The sequence below is a fragment of the Mercenaria mercenaria genome, chromosome 1 (genome assembly GCF_021730395.1).
Source record: "Mercenaria mercenaria strain notata chromosome 1, MADL_Memer_1, whole genome shotgun sequence".
NCBI classification, from domain to species: domain Eukaryota; kingdom Metazoa; phylum Mollusca; class Bivalvia; order Venerida; family Veneridae; genus Mercenaria; species Mercenaria mercenaria.
In genome coordinates this window covers 86,645,791-86,666,202 of record NC_069361.1, presented here as the reverse complement: position 1 = coordinate 86,666,202, position 20,412 = coordinate 86,645,791, and the positions used below count along the sequence as shown (strand labels likewise).

The following is a 20,412-nucleotide window of genomic DNA, read 5'->3' as shown; positions in this document are numbered from 1 at the left end:
TGAGAGAATGCAATGTGAATCAACCAGCATATTGTTAAATAAATTATCTTGTCAGGTAACAAACATTTCCAGCTGTCAGATATATTGAAACAAAGTGCTTTAGTTTCAATCAAACAAACACATTAATGGTAAACATCCAAAAGTATTGCAAAACTTCTCACACAACTTATCAGGTCTTAAAAAGGTATTGACAGAGGTCATGTGGGGATAAATGTACTTAAGCAGTTTTCTGTTTTTGTTTAAGACAAAATTGCTGTGCTGCCAAGTTGATTTTTTTCTTTCCTAGCAAGATAACCTAGTTACACTTTTTATTTGACATTTTTCTTATTCAGAAACAAACAGTAATTGCATTGATATTTCACAAATTTTTGTATATTTTATTTTGAGGTCCTGGTTTAGCTGGGCATGTCCTGTAAGCAGCTTATATTTTCATTATGCAAGTACTTATCCTTTGAAAAAGGTTCTAAAAATTCATATTAAACATTAATGTATAAATCCTTTTCCTAGATGCAGTTTGTTAACTTTGTCACATATCAGTTGTTGTGTTCAAAATGATATTTAACTGTTTCTTTAAAACATTTACTTCATATAATATGCAGCTATGAAATTAGTCAGTAATAACTTGAAGCTGGCTCCCAACCTTTGACCTTTAAGTTCATAAAACAAGGGCAATAGAATAAATGTATCTAAGATTTAGGTAATTCAAGTGTTTAGTGTTTTCAGCTAAGATACTAGTTATAAGCACAAACTTAGGCAAAAAGTCAGAAAACTTCCGAGAGAACTATTTATACGGCTTACCAAAATGGACACTAGAACACAACAACTATTACTGGAAATAAAAGTAAATATAGACAAGATAAGTACATAATGACTGGAATAGAAGAAGACCAATCAAATATGCCCAAACCAAAATGGCAGGCTTAATTAAGCTTGCATTAAGGCCGCAGCAAGATTGCAGTTGCAATCTTATTACAATTGTGTGGCAAACTTGTTGCAGCATGCATCAAGGTTGCGATTGGAACCATCGCAACCATTATTTAAGCTTGTGCAAACTAATTAAGCTAGCGGTTTCACGTGCTTCCAGATACCTATCTAAAATCTTGCACCCTAGAGATCTTAATTGCGACCTTGCAAGTTTGCACAATCATAACAAGATTGCACAATCACGCAAACTTCAATACACACACTTATATGAATATGGACAAAAGTCTCTCGCAACTGTGTTATGATCCTGCAAGCTTGCATATCAAGGACTATCTTGGTCAACCTATTCATGGTTTGTGAGCAGTCTAAATAACCTGAGAGTCTAAATATTGTATAATGATTTGACAAATTACACAGATTATAAAACTTTCGCGCATTCAGTGAAACGTTATTTGTAGTGATCAGTAGATAAAGATTTAAAAATCAAGGACAATATTTTTTTAAACAACATATTTTTACATAAAAAAAAAATAATTGGTTAAATGTATTACCTCCCTTTTATATTCATCAGTGAACTGAAAGATTTTTAAAAAGGTTACAGGATCACAAGCTAGTTGCAATCTTAATTAGTATTTAAAGATCGCAGGATGCCCGATGCAAACTTGCAACAAGGCTTATCTGCAAACTTAAATTCTATGCGAGCATCTGCAAGCATTATATTACATGACTGCAATCTTTTTGGTTTGGGTTGGATGTCAAGGTCAGACTGTAAAAGTGATTTTTCCAGGCGATTTTGCAGCAGAATTTGTAAAGTTCTTTCTAAGTTTCAGTTTAGTTTTACTTACAGAAATATTTCTAGTAGAAAAGTCATATGAAAAACAATGATAGTAAAATATTATTTAAATTTGTAGTCATTTAAATCATAATATTTTATATGATTGTCTGATAAAGATAGATCCGTCATTTCATATCATATAGATCTAGTTACAAATGACATGTTCAATAGTATGGTTGTTAAGATAATGGCCTGTTTATATGGCTATTCACCTTTTTTATCAAATACATAAAGAATTTCACAGCAAGAACATCACAGTTTTACACAAGTTGCTAGTCACAGAGTCATTGACAGTTCAAACTATATTTGACATCATTGGTACATTCCTTAGTTTCTAATAAACAAGAGTGTACTGTACTTATACAATTTGTAAATATGCTTTAATGTTTGTTAATCAAATTTTGATTGTTCTGTTATATTTGGAATAAAATTATGTATCTACCATCAGCACAAAAGACATCCATTTCACAATTTTATAACATGAGAAATGAAAAGTTAAAACTGTTGCTGCAAGCTATATGGTCTGTTGTTGAGTATAACGTAGGTCCTAAAAGTGGCAACTGAGAGTAAATTTAAAACTATTAAATAAATACTACAAATTCATTTGAATGTATAAGCAACAACTATTATAGTGCAGGTACCCCTGCAAAATGCAGTTCTTGAAATCATGAACACTTCAAACCATTAAAGAACTGTTCATGAACTAACCTTCAACAGTTCTTGATTTGTGTTCATGAATTTTTTGACATGAACTGTCCTTAAAAAGTGTTCATGAACAGTTCATATACTACTAAAGAATCACACAGAGTTCTTGAATTGTCCATGATAAAAGGTTAAAGGAACAATCATGATGTTATTTTCTTGAATCTTCTATGCACTACTCATGACAGGTAGTTCATGAACTAATGAAGAATCATGTTCATGAATGGTTCACTGTTAGTTTGTGAAGATAAAATGGCACAATAAAAACATATAGCAAGAAGTTCATGAACTATTCATGTTCAACAAAATATCAAGAACTATTCATGAATTGAATAGTTCATGAACTGTTCATGTACATTAGTTCTTGAAATCATCTTTCACTTTCCATGCACTGTTCATGAACACAGTATTTAAGAATGTTTCAAGAATTTGTGCCATTTTATCTTCACAAACAATTCATGAAGTGTTCATGAACTCCATTCATGAAATATGCATGAACTGTTCATGAACAGTAACGTTTCATTTAGCAGGGGTAACAATATACCTATAAGAAATTAAATTGTTGGGTTTAACATCATCACACTGTGGGTCCAAGTTTTTGTAATGAAGGAAGATGTTTGCCCAGGATTAAAGACATCTGCACATTGCAAGCTGCTTAAATTTCATGAAAGAAACATTGCCGTTTTAGTGGATTTACTCATGGGTTGCCATTATAAATGATTTCTTTTCTGTATGCTGAATCCAGGCTTTAGTCTACGCTATCAAGATTAATGATGTTACGTTCCGTTAATCAGACATGCAGAACTACCTTAATAAACAACAATATGAAAGCTTACCAAACTTGCATGGTTGTAGCATTATTTTGTGGACCTGTGTAAGGTCTGTTCAAAGGTGGTAGCATCATTGTATATCTTATTTGTCAAGTTTCTGTTTTGGCATCTTCCGTTAGACATGCACACAACTTACACAGTGTCATATGCAAGATGTGCACAGAGATCTGGACTGGTAATAGTCAGTATAGTGCACAGTAAAAAAATGGCCCACCTAGCACTCGTTTTTTGTGTAGTTAACGTGAATGACTTGAGTATACTATAAAAATATCATCCGTTACAGATCTTCTTGTTGTTGTAAAAGAGGTGGGATTTTCCAGCTCTGCGGGCTGTTCAGAATGTATCATCCGCTGTTTAGATTTGAAAACCTAATTTTCAAAATGTGAACTTTTTACATATCTATCCAAATGATCAGCACATGTAAAATACATCTGCTAGTTTAGTATGACTATAACGATAATGCAAAAAGATTTTCTGATGAATGAGGTATAACTATCCTTTTTACTACAGAAAAAGTGTGTGCTAGATGGGCCATTTTCTTACTGTGCGCTATATTGGCTCATTAGTCCTGATCTCTTTTCTCGTCTTGCATATGTGTAACTGATGTGCGCATGTCTAAGGAAAGACACCAAAATGAAAACCTGATATTTGTTGTGTTTTCTTGTGGGCGGGACAAAGTCACGACAACACGACAAATAAAGGGCGCTAACATACATAATTATACCCGCCAACATGAAACTTAGCAGATAAATTTAAAGATTTCCAATTTTCGTCCTGCCAACATGAAAACACGAAAACTCCTCGCCAACACGACAAGGCAGAAATCAGCCACCATACTGAACTGTTCATTGCCTTGTTAAGTCGAGACATACTGTCTTGAAAAGATGGTTTTTGTAAGTTATTTCATTATACATGGTAACTTTCTTTGCAAGCATTTTCAGGAAAGAAGTATTTCAACTTTTCAAAATATGCATGAGGCAATTTAAGTCCTTTAACTTACCTGCTTAGGCGAATTAATACACCTTTTGAAACAGCCTTGGAACCAGATCAGATGATAGAGTTCCAAGCTGTTTGCTACTCTTATTCATGATTTTTCCTAATATTTGGGCAATTGCATGCATTTACAATTTGCAGATGCATTTTCCGCAGACATCATTTGATACTAGCATGCTAAGGGTTAAAGTATCAAAACACTCCTTAGCATAGCTCAATTACACTTTCATCTTTAAAAATGCCATGCACATCAGTCAGTCATTTTTTATAAGAGATAAGCAAGTGTTGTGCAGTTTTCTCTTATTTTCATGATTTTTAATCCTGGAATATTTGTGCATGCTGCGATTTAAATTGTTGATGCATTAGCCCTTCCGGCAGGATCATCACTTATGAATACCATTTGAATAGGAAGCATTTCTTCATTCATCTCTTATTAAATATTCAACAGGAAGCTTAATTCTGACAATGCATGATGGGTGTTTCTTTTCATCTTTCCAAATTGATAAATATCAGATAATTGTTTGCCCAGTCATGCCAGGAATTGTAAAGATTGATATTAGGATGGTTTGCATTTGAGTAAACAAACTGAATAATAATGTGAAAGAAACATCAAACCTGTTATAGTGAAAATATCTAGAGTTATGGCCCTTTGTTATTTTCCTGTCCCAAAGAGAATGACATAATGTAGATGTATAATGAATCAGGGTTTTTGTTAGTTGCTGACTTGAACAAAATGATACCTTTGGAGCTTCAGACTTTGCTGAAATCTAACACCAAAGCGAAATTCAAGTCATTCAATTTTATGGAGCCACTCTTGGTAATTACCATTTAAAATATTAGGTCAAACTTGTACAGTTTTCAACGTGATAACATACTGCAGTTTACAAGTTGATGGCATAATTTAGGCTCTGTCTGCTTCAGGTTCCATTGAGATTTTCAAGAGAACTGAGAACCAATTATTTGTCACAAGAGATGCAAATGTATTCAGCCAGTTAAAGATGTGGCTATGCATTTGATACTTTGTGTTTAATGGTCAGCATGGGCTAGTGCTAAGAAAAACAATGATTTTTATGGTTAAAACAAATTGTTAATGAACCAATCTTAGTTGCAGTCTGCCTAATTTTGTGAGAATTATTGCCCTTGTCTAAACATGTAGTAGAATATCAATATCTGATACCTTTTGAAAGGATGAATGAATTTAATTCATTTGTGATACACAAGACTTTTTATGCCCCCCTTCGAAGAAGGAGGGGTATATTGTTTTGCAGATGTCGGTCGGTCGGAATGTAGACCAATCCGTTTCCGGATGATAACTCAAGAACACTTGGGCCTAGGCTCATGAAAGTTGATAGGGAGGTTGGTCATCACCAGCAGATGACCCCTATTGATTTTTAGGTCTGTATGTCAAAGGTCAAAGTCACAGTGACCCTAAATAGTAAAACAGTTTCCAGATGTTAACTCAAGAACACTTGGGCCTAGGATCATGAAAGTTGATAGGGAGATTGGTCATGACCAGCAGATGACCCCTATTGATTTTGAGGTCAGTATTGTAAAGGTCAAGGTCACAGTGACCCTGAACAGTTAAACGGTTTCTGGATGATAACTCAAGAACGCATAGGCCTAGGGTCACGAAAGTTGATAGGGAGGTTGGTCATGACCAGCAGATAACCCCTATTGATTTTGAGGTCAATATGTCAAAGGTCAAGGTCACAGTGACCAGGAACAGTAAAATGGTTTCCGGGCAATAACTCAAGAACACTTGGGCCTAGTGTCAGGAAAATTGATAGTTAGGTTGGTCATGATCAGCAGATGACCCCTATTGATTTTGAGGTCATTAGGGCAAAGGTCAAGGTCACATTGGCCAGGAACAGTTAAACGGTTTCTGATCTTCTTGTCCAAAACCATAGGGCCTAGAGCTTTGCTATTTGGTATGTAGCAAAATCTAGTGGTCCTCAACCAAGATTATTCAGATTATTTCCCTGGGGTCAAATATGGCCCCACCCCGGGGGTCACATGGTTTATATAGACTTATATAGGAAAAAAAATTGAAAAAAGCTCTTGTCCAAAACCACAGGGCCTAGGGCTTTGATATTTTGTATATGACATCATCTAGTGGTCCTCTACTAAGATTGTTCAAATTATTCCCCTAGGGTCAAATATGGCTCCGCCCTGGGGGTCACATGGTTTACATAGACTTTATAGGGAAAAACTTTGAAAATCTTCTTGTCCAAACCACAAAGACTATGGCTTTGATATTTTGTAATGTAGCATCATCTAGTGGTTCTCTACCAAGTTTGTTCAAATTATCCCTCTATGGTCAAATATGGCCCCGCCCTAGGGGGTCACATGGTTCATATAGACTTCTATAGGGAAAAACTTAGAATCTTCATGTCCATAACTTACATCATTCAAATTTGGACCACATGTATAGTTCTGAGTGGCAAGATGAACCTTGACATGAGTTGACCTTGATCTTGACCTAGTGACCTACTTTCACATTTCTGTAGCTACAGCCTTCAGATTTGGACCACATGCATAGGTTTGTGTACTGAAACAAACTTTGACCTTGTTATTGACCTAGTGACCTACTTTCACATTTTTGAAGGTACAGGCTTCAAATTTGGACCAAATGCATAGTTTTTTGTTCCAAAATGAAATTTGACCTTGATTTTGACCTAGTGACCTACTTTCACATTTCTCAAGCTACAGCCTTCAAATTTGAACCACAAGCATAGTTTTATGTACTAAAATGAACTTTGAACTTGAGATTGACCTAGTGACCTACTTTCACATTTTTGAAGGTACATGCTTCAAATTTGGACCACTTGCATAGTTTTATGTTCCGAAATAAAATTTGACCTTGATTTTGACCTAGTGACCTACTTTCACATTTCTCAAGCTGCAGCCATCAAATTTGAACCACCTACTTTCACATGTCTCAAGCTGCAGCCATCAAATTTGAACCACATGCATAGTTTTGTGTACCGAAATGAACTTTGATCTTGAGATTGACCTAGTGACCTACTTTCTCATTTCTGAAGGTACAGGCTTCAGATTTGGACCGCATGCATATTTTTGTGTTCTGAATTGAAATTTGACATTGATTTTTACCTACTACCTACTTTCACATTTCTCAAGCTACAGCCTCCAAATTTAAACCACATGTATAGTTCTGTCTACCGAAATGAACTTTGACCTTTATATTGATCTAGTGACCTACTTTCACATTTCTCAAGCCACAGCTTTCAAATTTGGACCACATACACATTGTTTTGTACCGAAATGAAATTTGAACTTGATTTTGACCTTGAGCTAGTCTTGAAATTTGGATCATTCAAAAATGGCTCAGTGGATGGCACCAAGATCACTCTGTAATCTCTTGTTAGGTTAATAGGTTAAAGGTCAAGGTCAGATTAAACCAGAATGGTAGAACTTTTGTTTACAGTGAGCATATAATTTCTGTTGCTTGTGCAATTACTAAATTCATCAAGGGGGGCATTTTGTGTTCGACGAGCTCTTGTTTAGTGTACGATTATAAAATACAGGCCAAGTTCAGTTTTTGTTACAATCTACCAATTTTTAGCTCGACTATTCAAAGAATATATTATGGGAATGTTCACCATCATGAGATGGAGGGACATGCGCAAGAAGCAGGTCCTTAGATCTAAGGTCAAGGTCACACTTAGAGGTCAAAGGTTAAATTGAATAATGACTTTGTCTGGAGCATTTCTTCTTCATGCATGGAGGGATTTTGATTTAACTTGGCACAATGGTTCACCATCATGAAACAGAGTGTCATGCACAAGAACTAGGTCCAAGGTCAAGGTCACACTTAGAGGTCAAAGGTTGATTCTTTGTCCGAGCATTTCTTCTTCATGCATGGAGGGATTTTGATTTAGCTTGGCACAAATATTCACCTCCATGAGGCGGAGTGTCATGTCTCCCTACCACTCTTTAAATCAGTTTGAGGAAGAAGTGACTGTACCAAAAATTTGGACCTTAAGCTTAAGCCCTGTGAATTAGTAAATAACTTTTTTTTAAAAAATTTTGCAATCTCTATATAATTATTATAAAGCATTAATCATTTTTACTTTATTATCTCCAACCCCTAAAAAAACTGTTGGCTCGGCACTTGTGCATTAATGTGTTACTATGAAGGTATTTCTGTCTGAGGCGTATCTTCCGCAGTTAGCATGTTGTAGACAGTTTTGATAGGACCACGTTATATTATGATTCCAGAAATATTAAGTAATTTATTTATTGATATTTCCTGTGAATTCTGCCTCACAGAATAATTGTTGCTAATGAATTATGCAGCTTACAAGTAAACTCTTTCACCAGACATCCATCTGCTTTGATGTTTAAAAGGTGGTTGATTGAGAATTGCAAATATGAGCCGTGCCGTGGGAAAACCAACATAGTGGGTTTGCGACCAGCATGGATCCAGACCAGCCTGCGCATCCGCGCAGTCTGGTCAGGATCCTTGCTGTTCGCTAACAGTTTCTCTAACTGCAATAGGCTTTGAAAGCGAACAGCATGGATCCTGACCAGACTGCGCGGATGCGCAGGCTGGTCTGGATCCATGCTGGTCGCAAACCCACTATGTTGGTTTTCTCATGGCACGGCTCAATTATTATGGTCTGCATGGTGCCTGCCAAGGACAAGGTAACATTGAACCTTCTTACTGACATCTCATTTCAGTCTAAAGAGATGATTTATTTATCTTACTGAAATATGGTTTATTTTCTGTATATCTGTAACAAAAGTGTTTATTTAAAGTAAAAAAACATAAGCATAGCAAGTATTGTTAGCTCAACTATTCAAAGAATAATCTAGCTATTCTACTCACCCTGGTGTCTGCATCACACCTTGGTTAAAGGTCCATTACTAAGGGAAAGTGAGTTGGCAATTTTTTTCATAGCCAGTGCATAGACTTCTGCAAGACACTAAATAATGAAGATTGGCAGGTCAAAATTTACAGAAGGTCTTTGGAACTCAAAGAAATGTATGTGTATTATGTTGAAATTTCAATCAATCGACAGAATGACCCCCCAGGTCTTTTTAACTTTCTTCATACTTCATAGAAAAATAATTGTACATATACTGCGGTTTATTTCGAATTTCTACGTACCAACTTTCATTTTCCAATAAAATGAAATAGTTTCTTTGCTTTTTAAAAGAAATTAAAATGTTCACTTTCCTTAGTATTGGACCTTTAAAGTTTTGCATGCAAGTACATATACATTATTATGGCTATCATTTAAAGGCATAAGCTTTGAAACTTATTTTTTCTATTTCAAGGTCAATTACCAACCTCACTGGGTCAAGTCCCATAACTATGACTTGTACTTTGGCCAAGTTATGACCCCTTTTGGACTTCAAAAATCATGGTTATAAAACTAGTATAGCATCAAGTTCCATAACTCTGACATGCATTTTGGCCAAATTATGTCCCCTTTCGAACTTAAAACTTCTGTTTAAAATTTTGCATGCAAGTTACTATTACCAAAATTAATGCTGATACACAGTTCTGAAACTTGATATTTTATATTTTAACATTTAGGGTAATATTCCTGCTTCTGGGACAACAATTCGAATAGTTGAGCATTGGCTGTCTTACGGACAGCTCTTGTTATAAAGAGGTAGCCATCAAATAACAGGATTTTAAATCAAGATTGTAAGGTCAAGGTCACTGTGTACTTTTCTACTTGAAGACTAGACATAAAACATCTCTTTTCTACTTGAAGACTAGACATAAAACATCTCTTTTCAAACTAGAGAATGATGATTTATTTATGTTTCTCAAAGATAATTTATTTGTTGTAATGTCTGTTTTGTCCTGGCCTCCACAACTATTTTATTACTGTTTGTGTAGCTAAGCTGCTGTGAGGCTATAAATTTCAGTAAAAAAAGAAACATTTCCTGTATTCTGTAAGGGAGATGGATTAAAAAAGCAAGATTGAAATGGGAAATTAGTGCATGTCTTAAAACTTGTCATTTTAAACTGCCTTAGGTAATGCATGAACAAATTACTTGTATTTATCTATATTCAGGTATGCAGTTGTAACTGTTTTTTGCACAAAACTAGTTACCAACCTGTTACCAAATGCAATTAAGAATTTTACGTATTTTACGTTTTGATATATCATCATAGCTTTGTACTAAAGCTAACAGTTTTTCAACAGAATTATTGAAATTGCTACTTTTTAAGTAATGTTATTCTTTCAGTCCAAAACATCAATTTTAGATGTCATTAAAAAGTAATTCAACTTAGATGCCAAGTTTAAATAGTCTTACTGTGTAAGTGTTTCTTTGCGAGTGTGTACATGCATGCTTTATGTGCACACTTAATTATGCGTAGGGTCAGAAAAGTATGAAGTCAGGGAACACAAAAATGGTGTTAATATTTGAGCCGCACCATGAGAAAACCAACATAGTGCGTTTGCGACCAGCATGGATCCAGACCAGCTTGCGCATCCGCGCAGTCTGGTCTGAACTCATGCTGTTCACTGACAGTTTCTCTAATTGCAATAGGCTTTGAAAGCGAACAGCATGGATCCTGACCAGACTGCGCGGATGCGCATGCTGGTCTGGATTTATGTTGGTCGCAAAGGCACGATGTTGGTCGCAAAGGCACTATGTTGGTTTTTCATGGTGCGGCTCATTTATTTGTTGTGTTTGTTTTTTTATGGGCATGCTACCTTAGGTTGGGACATACATTTTAAGAGTACATGATGCCTGGATTCATTTATATATTAATAGGAAATGTTCCTGCATTATAGATTTAGATTATCCTGTATTAAGGCATGGAGATATTTTTTATATAAGAAAATTCCCAGACTGTTAGTTGTAAAATGAGTGAATTATTTTCTAATTAATCAGACAGACTGGAATGCAGAAATGATGTAAATTGTATAAGTTACCTGTAAAATATTCCATATAACATATAGCTCACACATGAAACATTATAGGGTAATATTATAGTATAATATTATACTGTTATTTATATAAATGATTATTGTTTACAAAATTTTCGGTGGAAATAATTTTCAAGCAAGAACGTTAGGATAGGACATTAGGGGAGAGAATGACAAGATAATGCTGTGTAAAGCACCTTTGGACAGTGTTCATCATGAAAAGGGTGCTATATAAATTTGGTATAATATATATATATATAGAGAGAGAGAGAGAGAGAGAGAGAGAGAGAGAGTATGAGAAAAAATATATGTTCAAACAGTGACATATATTTTTTCTCATACTCTATAATTTTATCTTTATGTTCTTGTATCCTTCCGGGATCCAGTGTGTTTGAAAGGCATTTCGTTGATGTTTTTTCTTTAATATCTCACTTATATATATATATATATATATATATATATATATATATATAAAAGAAAAACATCCAATGGGTTTCCTCTATCTATATTTCTGTCTACCTACTGGTGACACATTTTTTATATGTCTGCACTGATGATTATGATATGAAACCGGTAGGTAGACAGAAATACAGATAGAGGAAATCCATTGGATGTTTTTCTTCTTTATTTATTATATACTTGTCCAGGAGTAACTTTTAATATTTTCTATTATATATATATATATATATATATCTCTCTCTCTCTCTCTCTCTCTCTCACACACAAGATTAATGGCCATACAATGCAATTCAAGCATATGGAAAATTGCAAAACAACTTACATTTTAAAAACTTATCAAAAATGAAATAGAGATTATTGCAAAACCAATATAATGTGTCAAAATAAAAAACATAATAAAATGGATGCATTATAGTTGCAGTAGCTCAATGGTATTGTGCCTGCTTTGAGTGTGGGAGGTCAGCAGTTTGATTCTGAGCTGCAACGTAACCAAAGATGTGAAAGATGGTACTGGTAGCTTGAAAATGTCACTATTAAGTATTTAAAGGGTTCTCACCAGGAGGTAAAATAACTGTTACTGGATACCATGTTTGTTGCAGCTCATGATGTGTGTTGATCATAATAAATTATGTTACATGAAATTAAGCAAAATGTTTGTATAGGTCTATTTCTAGATCACCATGCAATTTCTGAATACAGTTGTTCAGGAAGCAATTAGTCTGGAAAAAAACCAAAACTGATTAGTATCAAATGCACTATAATTTAAACCAATTAACTTTGTTAATTCTGGCAAATTGTTTATAATTATAATTATTTACAGTATGGTTTTCCTGAAACAGAATTTTCCTAATAATCTTGATTCCAGATTATAATGTAATGCAGGATTTCTGCAATACTCTATCTAAGAAAATTAATGAGTTACATGACATTGATTTTAAACTGAGCCGTGCCATGAGAAAATCAACATAGTGGCTTTGCGACCAGCATGGATCCAGACCAGCCTGCGCATCCGAGCAGTCTGGTCAGGATCCATGCTGTTCGCTAACAGTTTCTCCAGTTGCAATAGGCTTTGAAAGCGAACAACATGGATCCTGACCAGACTTCGCGGATGCGCAGTCTGGTCTGGATCCATGCTGGTCGCAAAGCCACTATGTTGGTTTTCTCATGACACGGCTCAAACTCATAATTTCTTAGGAAATGTCACAGAAACATCATCCTATGTAGGTAATTGCTTTATAGATTTGCTGCTTTCAGAAAAATCTCCAATAATTCCAAGAAAGCTGTATTGTAAAGCTATATGCTTGAGAAACCGAAGTCTGGTCTTTATGTACAAGTGGTACTTGCTCTAAGGTTAAAATAAATTCTAACTGTTTCATTTGGAAATGAGAAATAGAGTCTTTAAGTTGGTACTGTTGACTGGGTCTATTGTTCAACACTAAATTTTACTGGGCTATATAGTAAAAACTAGAAAAAAAAATTATGAAAATTTATCTGTGTTTTCTTGTAATAAAATGCTTACGATCAGTAGTAAAAACAATTCAATAAATGTTTGCTATCATTCTCAGGTAACAGATTTGCAAAAATATAAACGACTGTTTTAACTGTGTATTTCATAACCTTTAACCTATTGTATCAATGTCATTTTGGGTTTTTGCAAGCATTCGTTTCAGCTATTCAGAACATTCTAAATTTTCCTTGAACATTCTTCAATGACACATTGTAACATTCGTAGAAAAACATTGTGCGAAACATCTTAAAAATGTTTTCAAAACGTGTTTTATTTTGTTTTTCTTGGCAATTGTTTGGTATTAGGTGGTCTGTAAACAGGTTGCTACTGTTTCAAAAATACAAAACAGCTGTTATCTTTCTTTTTTAGTCTAAAGATTTCATGAATGGCTTGCAGCCATAGATCCTGGTTACACTATGCTGTATATTATATTGGCAATTAAAATGCCAGCAGGTCTAATTAGTTACTCTGTTAATTAAACTGCAATCCTTGGAAGTGCAAATTGTAACATATGACTGTGAACCTAGAAGCTGTAGATACCTGTGATAAGAAAATTATGTTGATTATTATTCTCATTTTTTTTCAATCAGTTTTGTATACTTTTTATTCAAAAATACTTTGTTTTGTTTCGTTAGAGTGTATATCAAAATCCCCTCCACTGAAAAATGACTGGGTGTTACAAAATCCCCTTCATACTTTTGCAGGGGGTATCATAATCCCCTCTGTGATTTTCATTATAGATATATAGATATCAGTGCTACAAATTATATTATGTTTGCTAAAGGCATTGTATTTACGTGTTTTATGCAATAGACTTTTAAATCGTATATAGATGTATTTGAACTTAATGAAATAAGTAAAAATCACAGAGGGGATTATGATACCCCCTGCAAAAGTATGAAGGGGATTTTGTAACACCCTGTCATTTCTCAGCGAAGGGGATTTTGATCAAGGGGATTTTGATTGTCTCCCGTTTCGTTAAGATGGAAGTTTTACATTTTCAACTGCTAAAACAGGTGTATTTTTGTAGAACAGACAACAGTGTCATTTAAAAGAAACAGATAAAAAATTGTTTGCAAGGACTTAGTGCTGTGAAAATAATTTTCAAACCCTTAACTGAACATTTAACAGCTTGTAGTGAAGATAATATTGTGAAAGACACAAATCTTATAATCATTTCATCATTATCCATCCATAATCTTTCCTTGTAATAATTCTGCCATATTAAACATTTCATCTAGATCTCTCCTTTCACCTACATCTTTGCCATTTCATTTGCATTTTTGCAGTTTCGTCTACTTTAATACCACATCTATCTTTCATCTGCATCTTTAGTATTTCATCTACATTTTCCCTATTTCATCAACATCTTGGCCCTTTCACCTGCATCTTTGTCATTTTACCTACATCTTGCCAGGCTATTTCAATTATATCTTGGCCATCTTATCTTTATTTTTATTTTTCATCTCAACACCTTTACCATTTCATTTGCAGCTTTCTTTCATTTATATATTTGTGATTTCAACATCATCTTTGCTATCTCATTTACATCATTTGTAATTCAGTTAAGGTACATGAGCTATTTCATCTGAATTCTGAGTGTCCAGTTCATCATTCTGTGTCTTTGTCACTTCAACTATTTTCTTGCTGTTTTATCTGCATCTCTGTCCAAATATCTGTGCCTGTCCAAGTATGTCTTTGTCTTTCCAAATATGTCTTTGCTATTCAAATACGTTTTTGCAATACCAAATGCATCTTTGCCTTTCCAAATATAATTATTTTTGTCTTTCCAAATCCAAATACATCTTTAATTTGTCTTTCCAAATAAGTCTTTGCTATTCCCATAATACATCTTTGTCTTTCCAAATACATCTTTACATTTCCAAATATATCTTTGCATTCCAAAGATATTATTGTCTTTCCAAATACATCTTTGCCTGATCAAATACATCTTTGTCTGTTCCAATACAGCTTTGTCTTTCCAAATAAATCTTTATCTTTCCAAATACATTTTTGTCTTTCATAGTACATGTTTTTCTTTCCATTATACTCATATCATTTACATCTTTGTTATTGTGTATACTCTCAAGATTTTCAAAAATTACAATTAGATATACAGTTAGATACTAATAATGATAATGATATACTGTTAGATACTGAAAATGATAGTCTGAAGTGAATGAAATTTGACTTGTTCAGTTTTAGAAAAGAAAAGTAGACCATTTTGATTACTTTGTAGAGAAAATGCTTGTAGAATGTGAGGTGAATGTAGGTACCAGTATATGAGCCATGCCATGAGAAAACCAACATAGTGGCTTTGCGACCAGCATGGATCCAGACCAGCCTGCGCATCCGCGCAGTCTGGTCAGGATCCATGCTGTTCGCTAACAGTTTCTCCAATTCCAATAGGCTTTAAAAGCGAACAGCATGGAGCCTGACCAGACTGCGTGGATGCCCAAACCAAAATACAAGCATGCGGCAAGCTTGTGAGAAGTTTGCCGTAAGGTGGCGCAAGCTTACTGCAATCTTAAAAAGATTGCAGCCATGTAATATAATGCTTGCGGATGCTCGCATAGAAATTAAGTTTGCGGAGAAGTCTTTCTTTGCAAGCTTGCAGCGAGCATCCTGCAATCTTAATACTATTTAAGATTGTGACTAGCTTGCGATAGAAATTAAGTTTGCGGATAGTCTTGCTTCGCAAGCTTGCAGCGGGCATCCTGCGATCTTAATACTATTTAAGATTGCAACTAGCTTGCGATCCTGTAACCTTTTTAAAACTCTTTTTAGTTCACTGATACATTTAAAAGGGAGATAATATATTAAACCAAATATTAAACTTTTTATGTCAAAATATGTTGTTTTAAAAAATATCGTCCCTGATTGTTAAGTCTTTATCTACTGATCACTACAAATATTGTTTTATGAAAGTGCAAAAGTTTTATAAACTGTGTAGTTTGTCAAATTAAAGGAAGTATATAATTAAATTTTTAGACTCTAACATTATTAAAACTGTCTCACAAACAAGTAAGGTTTAGGAAGATAGTGTAGTTTGCAAGCTTGCGCAACCTTGTTATGATTACAAGGTTGCGTAAGACTTGCAAATGTTTTTGTTTTACTCATATAAGTGTGTGTAAGCTTGCAAGATTGCACAAGCTTGTAATCTTATTATGATTGTGCAAACTTGCAAGGTCGCAATTAAGATTGCTAGGGTTCCAATCGCAAGCATGCGCAACCTTACAAGCTTGCAAGATCTTAAATAGGTTGCAGGAAGCATGCGAATTAGTTTGCGCAAGCTTAAATTATGGTTGCGATGGTTCCAATCGCAATCTTGCTGCATGCTTGTTAAGATCGCAACTGCAATCTTGCTGCGACCTTAATGCAAGCTTAATTAAGCTTGCCATTTTGGTTTGGGTGCGCAGGCTGGTCTGGATCCATGCTGGTCGCACACCCACTATGTTGGTTTTCTCATGGCATGGCTCATATCATGAATGGAGCATGTTAGAGAATTCCTAAGATACCTGTTACTCCATGTTTTACAGATGTATATCTGCTAGGTGTCAGCACTGTGAAATATTGTACACATGAATCAATCAGTAATCATCATTATATATCTCTATCAGTCAGTCGGCAGATTTACAAGGGAGGTTATCTATAGGTTAATACACTCACAAGTTTCCTTAATGTGTCAAGAAAAAAATTTTTTTTTTTGTACTGTTTTACACAGTAGATTTTTGTCTGTTTTAAAATTGATGCAAATTCTAAAAAGAGTTTTTTTTGTAGTTTTCACATTGTAAATGTATTTCAGTAAGGAAACAAGTCATAAATAAACACTTTAGGATAAAATAACTTTGTTATCTAGTTTTATCTAATTTGTAGGTATTTTTTGGAATTGTTATCTGCCCCTTTCTTGACAGCAATAATTGAAGGAAAACTTGCTTATCTGCCCATATCAGATTCCAAGAACAATCTCTTGAACCTGTTTGCCTGGTTTATCTGATGGCAATTATACCCTGAAGATAGTGTCTGTCAGTTCCCTCTCCAAATGTAATATGCTGTACTGATGGATTGTTGTTTATTTGTTTTGAATTTGCTATCTGGCACAAGGTAAGGTTAGACCACACCAAATCTGCCAGTTTGATGAATTAGTTATTCTGCTTATTTCATTTTTGTTGACAACTTTGTCTTAACATTAAGATTACATACATCATCCTTTAATTGTAGTTAATTAAAGTTATTGCAGTGCTTGTAATGTACAAGGTGTACTGTGCATAAAAAATTGTTAGTTATAAACCTGCAAATACAGGACTTTTAGAATCCAAATAACCAGATGAAATTAATGTGTGCAGAATTAGAAATTGACCCAAGATATTGACTGGAATTTCTTTTTTACTTTCTATGCAGTTAGCTGAAAATAACAACAGTAAAAAAATACCAGTTTCTTGGGGTCACAAGGGCATGAGAAAATACTGAAGTTACCCAGGATTTAGAGCAACACAAACAGAAATGGGGTTGGGGGGACTATGTTAATAACTGGAGTGAGCCCTATCTTGTATCTATGGTGATACTGGATAAGAACTATTTAAGTATCAATGATTACCAGAGAAATTGCAGCAGACAGACACAACAATATATTATTGGCATTCTTGCAAGCCTGTCTGGTACATGTGCCAGTCCAGGTCAGTCAGTGTAATGGCATCAGATCAACTTAATCATGAGCCATATAAAAAATATCCAGAAAACAACCTGATTTAAAACCACTGTTACTTTTACAGTTGGTATCCCCACAGCTGATCACTTCTCATTTAATCTTGTAATGTCTATAACTATGTATGTTGTAAGAAGCAGAGGGGTATTTAATTTAGAATATGATAGCAGAACCATGTTTTAATATATTTAAACATGACACAGAGGTTAAACGCCTTTGGAATAATTTCTCATAGGCGTAACCTGAATGAACTATTCTTCACAGCGTATAATTGAGATTGTTTAAATACATTGTAACTATTCTGCTGTGTATTATTTTGATTTCTTTTATATATTAATGTGGATGAAAAAGGGAAATAATATTTCCAGGCACATGTATGGGACTAAATAAGGTTATGGCATCAACATTACTGCGTTTTAATACCACTAAAACATGGTGAAGAGGTCCCATAGAATTATTTAGGAATGCGTAGCTTTAGAAGTAAAATTGTTACTCTAGGTGCCTAATAATCTATTCACAGTGAGCCAGTTCTGTCTAATCACTGTTTTGCTATACTTCTGTATATCATTTCAATTTTTAAAGATCTTTTATATAAAATGGTCGATCAGATATGCTACACACCCTTTCTTGGCACCTGTAATGCACCAATTTATATGTAGAAATGACATAAATGATGGGGTGTACAAGTGTCTTTCTGTGCTACAATACAGGCTTCCAATAGGCTACCTAATTAGCAGAGATGGAATGCCTTTTTATAAGGATAATAAATTAACATAGGTATAAAGCAAAACTTCCATGTATGAAGCAAAAATTATAAGGGACAAGAAAATAATATAAAGTAACTACCAGCCAGGTAAACACTATAGTATAAAAAGAAAGTTTTATAGGCCATGAAAAAAACAAACAATTTGGTTTACTATCATTGTTGTTTTTCCAAACCCTGATTTGAATTATTTTGCATCCCTGCAGCAGAGCTAGATGGGTGTCACACTGCTGCTAAACATCTAAAAAAAGTCTGCTAAACATTAGATGACTTCTAAATGTCATGAAAAATTCCACTAAATGCCTTAACGGCCAACCACCAAAAGTCTAATTACACTATACGTCTTAAACAAAAAAAAAATATCACGCAAAAAATAATGAAATTTTCCACTAAATGAGTACATGTAGTTTTGTACTGACAGTTAATTTTGTGACCTAATTTTTGTCTTTCTGTTTTCAGCTCCATCTCTGTACCCAAACCAGTCCTCAAGTAAATGTCCGAGTCTTTCTACATGTAACATCACGTGTCAGACTGGTCTGCAGCAGACGCCAGATGGATGTCATCTCTGTAAATGTAAACCAGGTATTGTTCTCAGTTCACTTTCTCCCCATCTTCTTTTAGGTTCAAATCCCATTTTAATTTTTTATAATAGAAATTTGTTTAATCTTTTCAACAAATGTTTTCAGGGAATTATCATTGAATAGGAAACAATATCCTGTGACATTAAGACAAGTGTTACAGAGGCTGTAAGGACTTTTAAGGTCAGCGTTGCATTGTTGTCTGGATTTCTATGACCAATACCTTCTTAACGTCACTAAAACAATCTTAATAACGTACAAGTTGTCTCAGCATTGCGGTTTTACAGCAAGTTCACCATTTTCTGCCAGTTTTAATTACTGCTTTAATGTGCATGCATAACTTATAGGTCAATAATGTTTTGCATTGCAGATGGTTGCTTTAAGGACTGTAGTTATGGATATGTAACAGATGAACTGGGACAACCGACCTGTCAGTGTCATGTTAGCCCACCCGATTGCCCGGCCCTTCACACATGTTCCAAACACTGTAGTCATGGTTACAAACTGAGCAAGAAAGGATGTCCAAAATGCCGTTGTCACAAATGTCAGTCCTTGACCTGTGACAAACACTGTTACCATGGGTTACAAAGAGATAGACATGGATGCAAAGTTTGCAAATGTCAAGGTATTGCTTAAAAGAAATTTCTGTGAACTGCAAAGTTACACTATTGTAACAGATATTGCATCTTTTATTATTTAATTAACCCTTAGCCTGCTAAATTTCTAAAATGGACTGGTCCATCATTCTATTTTGGCCATACCACTTACTTTTAAAGGAGTGTTCACTGAAAATTTACTGACTGAATAGCAAACAGTGCAGACCATGATCAGCCTGCACTGGTCGCAAAGGCAGAATTACTTGCCATCAGCAGGCTAAAGGTTAATAAGTTACATTCTCGTCTAAAGTAATAAAACATACAGATTATGGATATTGTTTGTTGGCTTGCATTTGGTCATAAGGCCAGCAAGGCCAAAACTCTACGTTTCAACAATTCAGTTGCACAAAGGGTGAAACTTTTTTCCATGATCTAGTAGTTTTTACTGTCACTAGTTTTAAAATCAGTTCTATCAATTTATTGGTAGGTACTTAACCTTGTAATCATGCTGAAACAAAATGTTATGGAATGTCCTCCTAAGGATATTGATACATTTTGAAATGCTGGCACAGAAAAGTTTTTTTATGAAAACAATGTACATGT

At 34.5% G+C, this 20,412-nt stretch overlaps 1 protein-coding gene across 1 annotated transcript in view; it reads left to right on the top strand.

The window, feature by feature from the left end:
• Positions 1-20,412, top strand: part of LOC123531537 (cysteine-rich motor neuron 1 protein-like) — a 114,583-nt gene that overhangs the window by 85,549 nt on the left and 8,622 nt on the right. Inside the window, exons 4-5 of the mRNA XM_053553272.1 lie at positions 19,095-19,217; positions 19,584-19,838. Coding sequence (XP_053409247.1) covers positions 19,095-19,217; positions 19,584-19,838 — 378 coding nt within the window. The remainder of the gene's footprint in view (positions 1-19,094; positions 19,218-19,583; positions 19,839-20,412) is intronic.